This window comes from Camelus ferus, chromosome 25 (genome assembly GCF_009834535.1).
Source record: "Camelus ferus isolate YT-003-E chromosome 25, BCGSAC_Cfer_1.0, whole genome shotgun sequence".
Taxonomy (NCBI): domain Eukaryota; kingdom Metazoa; phylum Chordata; class Mammalia; order Artiodactyla; family Camelidae; genus Camelus; species Camelus ferus.
Genome location: NC_045720.1, coordinates 972,749 through 983,212, shown reverse-complemented (window position 1 = coordinate 983,212; position 10,464 = coordinate 972,749). Strand labels below are relative to the sequence as shown.

The 10,464-nt window shown below is 57.0% G+C and overlaps 1 protein-coding gene and 1 long non-coding RNA gene across 2 annotated transcripts; one reads left to right on the top strand and one right to left on the bottom strand.

Annotated features, from left to right (window-relative positions):
- Window positions 1–2,392: 2,392 nt before the first annotated feature.
- CCDC166 (coiled-coil domain containing 166) lies at window positions 2,393–4,469 on the bottom strand. Its single transcript, XM_032468129.1, has 2 exons — window positions 3,782–4,469; window positions 2,393–3,688 (listed from the first exon to the last, which is right to left on the bottom strand). The coding sequence occupies exons 1-2, from the start codon at window positions 4,220–4,222 to the stop codon at window positions 2,684–2,686; spliced, it is 1,446 nt and encodes a 481-aa protein (XP_032324020.1). The 5' UTR covers window positions 4,223–4,469; the 3' UTR covers window positions 2,393–2,683.
- Window positions 4,470–4,730: 261 nt separating this feature from the next.
- LOC116659887 lies at window positions 4,731–6,842 on the top strand. The gene is made up of 3 exons (XR_004315260.1): window positions 4,731–5,121; window positions 5,206–5,336; window positions 6,233–6,842. It is a non-coding gene; the product is annotated as an uncharacterized LOC116659887 (long non-coding RNA).
- The last annotated feature ends 3,622 nt before the right edge of the window (window positions 6,843–10,464 follow it).

Genomic DNA, 10,464 nt, shown 5'->3' with positions numbered 1-10,464 from the left:
CACAAGTTGCATTAAGTGGAAATGTGTCTTAGTCTGTCAATTGTTAAGAACCCCCCCCCCCTTTTAAAATTCCTTGCCATTTATTTTTTGGGGGGAAAAAAGTCATTTGCCTTATAGAGGATAGGATGATTACATCCTAACTGTCTTTTAACATGTTCCTCTGTCCCCTATATTTTGTATACATAGTTAGAGCTAGAAGCTTGATTATTATCAGAGTTTTGTTTCTTTTTTTTTTTTAAATGGAGGTACTGGGGATTGCACCCAGGACCTCACTCTACCACTGAGCTATACTCTCCCCCAGTTTTGTTTCTAGTTGAGAATGTTTTGTAAGTTGCACAGTGCAGACGCACTTAAGTGTCTCACTCTTAGCAAAGTTAAGGTCATTCAGGGGCTCAGGAGATCAGCTGGAGCCATCTGTTATCCTCATTAATCTTTCACCAATAGGCTTTAGCAACCATTATGACATAAATATTTTTTCTGCACTTATAGGTGGAATTCTGTACATAACTTTCCTTCACCAACAATTTGTTTATCCTGAAATTCAGTTCATATGGGAAAGGCAGAATGGATGTGATTCTTCATTTACTAATTTTCAGAATACTGGATTATTGTGCTAGGAACCTTCAAGATGACCAGTGGAGTGGGGTCTTACAGTACTTTAAACTCATGCATTTTGTATATCTTATGTGTTTCTACTCAGTGCATTCTTTTTGATGATGAAATTGTTGGCTTCTTGGCCCATCAGGACCCTTCACTTTGCTACTCTGTCCTGACAGCTCTCTCTCTGGGAACAATCTTGCTTTCTGGCACAAGATGCAAGATTTTCTGGACTCAATTTGTATTATTTCCTTCCCCAAATCTCACAAGAGCCCTAGTTCCTTTTAAAGAGAAATGGTTATGGAAACTTTTACCATCCTGGGTTTCAAGTGAACTCTTCCAAGAGAATCTGTTTGCTGCTTCCAGTCATCTACAAACTCTCCCAACCCAGATCGAGAACATTTAGCTAAATTTTCACCAGGAGGGTAGTGGGAGGGCCATCAAGGTACACAGGTCATGAACAGGAGCTCCGTTTTTGTTTTGTTTTGTTTTGTTTTTACAAGGGCCTGTGTGCTTTATTGCTTGTGCTGCAAATGCAAATGAATACAATAAACCTCTTTAAAAAAAATAAGGCACGTGAGCAGCCTTCTGTGCAAGTTCCATATTATTTAAAATTTCTATTGGCTAATAAATTATCTTCACTCTAGAACGGGGGAGCTCCGTTTTAAACCTGTGATCTGAACTCCTCCCTCCACCAGGCCCAGGCCTGCCACGTGGGTGTGCAGTCCGCGGTCCACGGTGGAGTGTTGGCCCTGCAGAGCCCCGAGGGTCCCTCTGGGTCTGCGCCCACCGCATGGGCACCACCCCGACAGGAAACCATCTCGCTGGTCAGGCTCTGCAACCCAGCACTCCAGTCTGAAGACCTAGCGTTTTTAAAAACCTTGCTCTGTGTTGGGCAAGTCCCTACCCCTTCGGCCGGCACTGAGGGTGGGTGGGGCCTGGCCTCCCCCACGCTCCACCTCCCCGATATAGCCGTGGATGAGTGCAAACCATACCTGAGGGACACTGTAATAACTGGCCTGTGCGCACTGGGACTGACAACTGAATGTGATGCAGGGCCCTGGCAGAGGGAGAGGCCACAAAGGATACTATTGGGACAACTGACATTTGAACGTGAGCTATGGATTAGCTAATACTATATTCCCCATACCAAGTTTCCTAACTGGGATCACTGTACTGCGGGAGTGTGGTAGGATGTCCTTGTGCTTGGGAAACACTAAAGGATTTAGCTGTGAAGGGGCAAGCCTCTCGAACTTAATCTAAAATGTCTCAGGAAAAAATGCACAGACAGAAACAACCAAGGTGCAGAACACAAACTGCTGTGGAATCTGGATAAATGGTATATGGGATTTCCATGTGTTACTTTTCTCTAGGTTGTAAATTATATCAAAATTAAAAAATTATTCCCGGGGGAGGGTATAGCTCAGTGGTAGAGTGCATGCACGAGGTCCTGGGTTCAGTTGCCAGTACCTCCGTTAAATAAATAGGTAACCTAATTACCCCCCCCCAAACCAAGGTTTACAAAAAGAAAAAGGAAAAACTTACCCCCAACAGGTTAAACATTAAAGACTCCTGTGGCTCTTCGTGCCGCTAGAGCAAAGGCACGCCCCTCCCAATGGCTCTCCTGAGCAGCTGGCCCCACGCTGGAGCTCTCAGCCACGACATGCCGCAGGCCAGCTTCTCCCTGGCCTGCTGGACGCCTTTTCTGCTGTTACATGCCCTGTCCATGCTCGCGATGTCCATCTCTGCCACCAGACTGTCAGCCCTCGTGGGCAGGACGCTGGTGTGGCCAACTTCCTCTGCCCCTGCCAGAGCAGCCGGAGGTCAGCTGTGGAGTGGGGGAATGCTGAGTCTTGGCAGACACACAGGGCGATGAACGATCAAGCTGCCTTACAGGCTTGGAAACTAGAAGCCATAATGAGTGGCCCCTGCACTGGCTGGAAATGCTGGACAGTGAAGTAGGCGATGCCAGAGAGGGTAAGGTGGAGGGGGTCACACCTTTATTGATAATCCACTCACCAAATCTGCGTCCTGCACACCCCTCTCCCCCCACCGTCTGGCCTCACTGGCCTTTCTTCAGGGAGGTTCAGACTCTCCTCGAGGTGGCTTTGGCTGCAGCGTCATGTTCGCAGTCTTCTTCAACTGGGAACCGGGAAGAGCCTGATCCAGGGACGGACTTCCCAGAGAGAGTGGTGTTCTGTGAGGCCGCGCGCAATGAGGACCGCGAAGAGACCCGAGAGCCCGGGCGGGACTGGGTCAAGGACGGGACCCGGGAGCCCGGGTGGGACGGGGTCAGGGACGGGACCCGGGAGCCCGGGCGGGACTGGGTCAAGGACGGGACCCGGGAGCCCGGGTGGGACGGGGTCAGGGACGGGACCCTGGAGCCCGGGCGGGACTGGGTCAGGGACGGGACCCTGGAGCCCACGTGCGATGGCGCCCGGGATAGGACCGGTGAATCCATCTTCGAAGGGGCCAGCGATGGGACCCCGGAGCCCAAAAGCCACGGGATCAATGACGGGACCCGAGGAACGGCGAGCTTGGAGAGCAGGGACGGGGTCCAAGCAGCCGCGCTCCATGAGACCTGAGACGGGTTCCGGGAGGCCGAGACTGAAGGGAGCCGGGAGGTCGCGAGGGACAGGTTTGTGAAGGAGGCCAAGGAGACGGGGCGCGAGGCGGCCGGCGGCGGTTGCCACAACGGCGGGCCCTCAGGGCCCCGGCGCAGCCAGCCATGCACGCGCGCCAGGTCCCGCGTGTCCTCGTGCTCGCGCCGCAGCTGGTCTCGCTGCTCCAGCAGCTGGCGCCGCGTGGCCTGCAGCAGCTGCGCCCGGCGGAGCAGCCGCACCAGCTCCTGCCGCAGGCGCCCATTATCCGCTTTGATGGCCTGCGTGTGCGCGACGAGCGCGCGCGCCGCCTCCAGCTCCGCGCGACGGGCCAGGGACTGCACTCGCTGGCGCGCCTCGCGCTCGAAGGCTGCCTTGTCCTCCAGGAAGCGCCGCTTCACGCGGTGGAGCAGCTGCGTGTGCTCCACGCGCATGTGCAGCAGCTCCCGCTCCAACGCCCGAATGCGGGCCAGCTGCTCGAGCTGCAGCTCCTGCGGTGGGGGTGCGGATCAGCCCTGCTCCGCGGCGCGCGCCCATCTCGCCTGGCCCCCGCCCGGCCCGCCCGCGGGCGCGCGCGCACTGGCCTTGTAGGGCTGCAGCTCCTGCACCTGCTGCGCCATCCGCGCCGCGCGCGCCTCCGTCTCCAGCAACTGTGCGCGCACCCCGTCCTCACGCCCGCGGTAGAGCGACGCCAGCTCTTCGCGCTGCCAGTGGATGAGCGTCAGGTCCACGCGGTTCTGTTCGTCCAGCCGGACGATGGCGTTGGCGCAGCGCTGCGCGCGAGCGCTCACGTAGCTGGCGTAGAGCCGGTTCTCGTCGCGCAGGCGCAGCGCCTCGCGGTCAAGGAAGGCGTTCTCTTGCAGCATCTGGTCGACGCGCTGTTCGCAGGCGTCCAGCTGCTCCGAGAGCAGTTTGTACTCGCGCTGCAGGTACTGAGCGCGCTCCGACAGCGGCGGCTCAGCGCCCTCTCCTGCCACAGCCGACCGGCGCCCCGCGCTCGGCACGCGCTTCTTCTTGGGCGCCATGGGTTGGGGCCCCCTACTCTCTCCTCCAGCTCAGCCCTTCCCCTCCCCCAGCCCGAATATTCTGGCGGAGTTGGACGCGTCTCAGGGTCACGAGATTGGGGGAGGCAGAATCAGGGGTTTGGGATCAATCAGGGGTCAGGGCATCGTCGCCAGCCTTTACTAGTGGGCTCCTTGGCCTTCCATCACCGTCTGGACCACCTTTAGTAGTGTTGCCGTTCAGCCTGCACAGTCTCCATGGAAACAGAACTTAGTCGCCCTCCCCCACTCCCACCTCGTTGCTTGGGCAACGGCCCGAGTCCCCTTCTTCCCTTCCCCCAGCCCCCTCACTGGAAGTCGGTGAGTGACGGCCTGTGTGCGTGTCCTGCAAGAAGGTGGATCCCAGATGGGCAGGACTTCGGCTTCCCCCCGGCAGATGATGCTGGACTTGCTCCGGAATCTAACAGACCCAGCCACGGCAGTAGTCCCCACTCTCCACGTGCCAGACTTGGACCCTTTGCAATCTGTCCACCATTGGCCTCTACACCCAGTCATCCCCATGTGGGGAGTTTCGCCAAGTTCCTGTCCTCTCGCACCACACACACGTGTGAAATCTCCCTATTTGTTGTCAGGACAGAGCTCTTCCCCACATCTTTTCCTCTCTCAGGGGACCCTAGTTTTCCTTGAAGCACTTCTATGTGATTGCTTCCTTCTGGAGGCCTTCGTGGGGTGAGGGCTCCTGGGGAGGTCGGGCCCATTTGGATGTCATCCCTTTGTCCAGTGTGTTTCTCTCTGGGATCTCCTCTCAGAGGCTCCGTCCGATGCCCGCACAGGGGTCATCTGTTCAGCTCATCCCACCCACCTGCCGTGATTCGCTTCTTTCCCTTCCCAGCAGGCCGGCATGGTGGAGTCGGGGGGCAGGGGTAGGTGATGCTTCAGGGTTTGGCTATGGATCTTTTTGCTGTTGATATTGGGGAAGCAACATCCTAAACCCTCCCTTTTTTCAGTCGCCAGCAGCCAGGTCCAGCCTCCCATCCTGTCAGATGCCTCTGGAACAGGTGCCTCCAGACAGCCTTTGCAGTGAAACAAGTCTACAACGAATTTGGCCCTGTCATCATATAGTTGCGTTTCTGTCCAGGTCTGTCCACATTTGCTACAATATGAACAGATTCAAGATTATTGACTTGTAACTTTGTGCGGAGCACAGCTTAGGAAAAAACATTTGTAGGAAGGCTTGTCTTGAAAACTATCTTAGGAGGTTGATTTCAGAGCCTGGGCTTCGCTCCTGTGCCTGGCCTTGCTACACCTGCCCTAAAGATGTGGCAGAGCCTCTTAAAATTAGGAACACGAGGTATTTTCCCCCTTGCAAAAAAAAAAATTTTTTTTTACAATGCATGAAAGACAATGCAGAATTCCCGTTTGCTTTAACATTAAAAATTTAAAAGAAATGTTGATTCATAAACTAAAACAGCATGAATGTTGGCCTTAAATGATACAGGCTTCTTACAGAAGACTGGGAAAAGACCAAGTAGAACCAGGAGAAGCATCTCCCGTGACCCTGCAGGGGGCTCCACCGTGCCCATGTGGGCTGTCTCCTTCTCCAGGCCTGGCATTCCAGACCAGGATCTCTCTGCCCCCAGGGGCTACCCGCGCTCTCCACCCTCAGGCCCGCCTGAGGATACTGTCCCTATTTAACGGACTGAGAAACTGAGACTGCGAGCGATGGGGACCTGCTCACATGGCCGGGCCGGTCCTCAGCAGTCTCGGACCCAGTGCCCTCCCAGACCACGCCGCGGCTGCAAGTCGCCCCTGCCCCTCCGGGCTTGTGCTCAGCACACATCTGTCGCGGGAGTGTCTGGGTCGACCTTGGCCTTTTAGTTTGTTTCGAAGTGAGGCACCCGATGGACGGAGGTTTTTACGTTTTAAGCCGTCCCGGCCTCCCGGAATTCTTGGCGACTTGTCCTCGCGTTAAAGCTCATAATGCCTCCCCCCTAAAAGAGATGTGGCGAGCGTCTTGTTCTCCTCGGTCTCCAGGTTCCTCGAGACGTCCTTCTTCCCAGCTCTGCAATTCCGGATTACGCAATCACGGTGGACTCCATCGCGGAGCCCAGGGGGAAGCCGCGCCCCCACCCCAACCCGAGCCCTGGTCCTGCCCGGGCCACGCCCAGCCTCGGCTCCACCCCTCCCCGCCCCTCCCCCTGGCCCTCCCCCCGGCCCCCCTCCCAGTCCGCCCCTGCCCCGCCGGGACCTTCCACCTCTGCGCTCCCGCTGGAGCCCGGCCGCGGCTTTCTCGGCTTCGCCTCTGACCCGCGGGGATTAGCGGCAGGAGGGGACTTTGTCTCCTCTGCTTCCTCGGGCTTGTTCGGCGCCCAAGGCTAAAGGGCGCGTGGGACGAGGAGGGTGCCCGGCCTGGAGGCGGGCTGAGCCGCGCCCCTACTCCAGACCTCTGGGGCCTTTCCCTCATTGTGTTGGGGATAGGGTGTATCGTGTCCACCAGGTCTCACTGGCGCCCACGGGAGATAAAATTCACCTCCAAGGGCCGAGACTCAAAGCCAGGTGTTTCTTGCGATACTTCGCCCCACCCCTGGGGTCCTTTCCGTCTCTCTTCGTGAATGGCGCGGTGGTCTTTGTCCCTCCAGAGATCGACTACATCCCCCACAGACTCAGGCTCGGGAGGGTCTGCAGGGGTCACTCACCTCTTGGCCGGGACGCTGAGCTGGAAAGACACTGGGAGGAAGAGGCGCCAGCAGTCTATTCAGCTTCTGCCAAGGCTGCCCCTCCCCCACACCATGTCGCGTCCCCTCCCCCTCCGCCCCTCTCTGCTGAGGGCCTGCCGTGGACCCAGAAGGCTGCAGCATGAGGTCCTATCTGGCCCGTTCCTGGGATGTTGCTCTCACCACTGGGCCGCGTCCCCAACCCCAGCAGGCTGCCCGAGGGCACACCTTCTGGCCCATCTTGCTGTTCTCTGTGCCTTGCAGCCCTCTCTACTGAGCTTCGGAGACTTGGGGTGAGCTCTCCTCCTCAGGAGGGCTGGGCTGTGTGTCTGAACCTAGGGTGAGCACTTCCAGCAGCCCCTGCTCCCCTTTCCCAGATGGAGAAACTGAGGCACAGAGTGAGTGGTCCAAGGACTCCTGAAAGCACTGGGGCTGTGACTTGGACCTTGGTAGGCTCTTCCCACTGTGTGCACTGCCTCTTGCTGAGTCCCCTCCTGTCCCTGCCCTGTGCCCTGGAGCAAAGGGAGGAACCAGCTGCCATAACTGAATCCCACTCCATGGCACCCTGTGGCCAGTACAGGGCCAGTGCTCACGACCATTCCACCTACCAAGGCCAGTTGGACCTTTGAGTGGGGCGTGGGTTCAGGTGACGCCAGAGACCCTGTCCTTGGAGTTCAACGCTGGTGGGAGCCTGAGACCCACAGAGGTGGCCTGAGCAGTGGCCAGACAAGGGTGTGCCCCAGCCCCACCCTAGTACCTTGTCCTTGATCAGAAGCACAGCATTGGTGGCGATCCCCATGGCGAAGAGGAGGAGAGGCAGGAATGTGAGTGGGGTCCAGGAGAGTGTGTTTGTCCAGTGTGTCCTCTGGCTGAGGTCAAGCCCTGGAGATCCCAGACCTGGCTGTTCTCTGGGCCCTGGACAGGACCCGAATGTGTCCCCTCCCCTATATTCCAGTTTGTGTGCTGCCTGCAGGTCTCCCTCTGCCCTCCTGCCCCTAAGCTGCCCTTGGCTTCAAGTTCAGGAAGGACCCTTCCTCAGGTGGCCTCCCCTCCATAGCCAAGTACCTTGGAGCCGGTGCCAGACCCACACCAGGCTCCCAGTCAGCCCCAGGTGGGATAACCAGATCCAGGCCATGATGTGCGTCAGCCCTCGCAGCCTTGGCTGCCCCTGGAAGAAGACCCCTCCCCGGACACGCAGTGCAGTGAGGGCCAGGGCAGCGCTGCCGCCCGAGTCCCAGGGGCAGAGACCAGCCAGCAGGAGCCCTGCGGTGTTCGTGAGGGCCAGCTGGGGCTCCGCGGGGCTGCTGCTGTGTGACCCCAGCTCTGGCCTGCTCAGGCTCGGCAGGGCAGCAGCTTCAGGGGAGGGGCATTGTGGAAGCCCAGGGCTGGTGGGCATGGCTCCCTGGTCCTCCCTGAGGGGTCAGTCCAGCTGGCTGGATCTCAGGCTGTGGTCCAGGTTGGCTGGCATGCCCCCGCCAGGGGTGCCCACCTACCTCTGTGTGTGAGGAAGAGGATGACAAACAGGACGATGCCCAGAGTCCAGAGCCCTGCGTAGGCCCCGATCGCAATGCCAGGGCCCACCTCCACAGGCTGGCTCCGAGCTGCCCCTAAGAGATAGCCGTGAGGGGGCATCCAGCTGATAGGCACGCCTCCTCCGAGACCCCCATTTTAGTGTTTGGACGCATGATCTAGAGATAACCACCCAAAGGTGCCCTGCTGGGAGGGGGCCCAGGCAGGTGCCTGGAGTGCCCTGGGGTACCTGGGTCCATAGGCCACGCTGGGGGCAGGAGATGGGAGGGCCCAACATTGGAGACCCAGGTGCTGGGGGAACGCAGCATGTCCACCCCCACAGGGTCGGGGGTGGGGGTTGCGAGGGAGACAGGATGGGCAGTGGGCGACAACTCTGACAGATGGGGACACAGCCGATATCTACTCAGATGTCCACACTGAGGGGCGGGGCCCACACACAGACTGTGACACACAGGGAGGGGCGGGGGCAGGGCCCACCCTCAAGGGCTGTGACAGTCTGCAGTCTGGGAGGCGGAGGTCCCTGTGAGTCTGGTCTCCAGGGTTATAAGGAGGCTAGTAATGGATGAGGCAGGAGGTTGGGGCCAGATTGTTTCAACTTGGGGGGTTGAGCTGCCACATGCCCACTCCCCCTAACTCTGGGTCTTTCGGGTGAGGCCTCCCAAATGGCACAAGATCTCTCATGGTTCAACTGAAAATTAAATACTTGGCCCACTTTTTCTCTAAGGCATAATAAATACCCCAAGTCGACAACGTACTCGAAGCTGAAGGTTACAACTGCATGCAACAAGACTGATAGTCAACTAACGACTGACGAGAAAATAAAACCTCCTGGACAAAATGCCTGCTGCAAGGCTACATGAACACAAGAAGGCTGGGCTGGAGAGAAGTCATGACCCCAGAGGAAACACATAAGAACAGGTTCAAACGTGACTCATGGGTGAATCAAACGTCCACTGACCAACTGATTCAATAATGAAGTAAATGTAATGCAGTTCACTCTGCAGAATTCTTTTTTGCTGAAATTCACTGGTTTTGGTCTAATTCTGCTTATTGGCCACATTCTCAGTGGCAGAATGGCAGGGCTGAGACCTCTGGCTGGGGGCTCCTGGGGGGAGGCAGGGAGAAAAGGGGCTGGCCTGCCAGGTGTCCCACATCCTCGGTGTGCTAGGGGTCAGCGCTGCCCACTGCCCTCCTGGGGACCGGCTCCCCTCCGCTGAGTTTACTAAGGCTCCCACTGTCCACTTGCGGTCCCTGCTGCCCCCGGCTCGGGGGCGCCCAGCTGTGCCTTCCTGGTCACCCGCGTTGGCTTTCCTGGCCGCTCAGACCCGCTCATGGCTCCGCTCCTCACGTCGGACCCTCCAGGGGGACTTCAGCTCTCATCCCCGCAGCCTGGCCAAGCAGTTACCAGTGCTTCCACCACTTCCTTCTGCTCCTCTGTCCTCACGGGCGGACAGCTTTCCAGTTTACGTTTCTGTGCTTATCATTGACTCTGCGTGGGGGTGGGTAGCCCCACTCACTCAGTGAATGTGCCATTTCATCTAAGTTAGCAGATTTCTTGGTGGGAGGTTGCTGATGATAAGCCCTTATTTTCTTCTCAGTGTTTGAAGGATTTGGTAGGAATGTCATCTTTTTAATTTAATTTTATTTTTAATGGAGTTGCTGGGGATTGAACCCAGTCCCTCGGGCATGCTAGGCACACGCTTTACCACTGAGCTATACCTTCCCCCCAGGAAAGTCATCTTTCATTCCAGACACCTAGTAATTCCTCTCTTAGGTTTTTAATTTTATTTTTTATGTTCTGTATCAGTTGTCTGGATTATAAGATGTCAGTAATATGAAAACATTTTTAATATAACAGAACATTTAGCCACATCAGTTTCTCATCAAGGCACAAGTCATTTACTGATGAGGATACCGACCATTTCAATCCATTGGCAGGAGGCTCTTCCACTAAGGGCTCCCATGGATCCCACTGTACCATGTTTCTCACTGGATTTAGTGCATTTTCAGTCTGAAGAATCA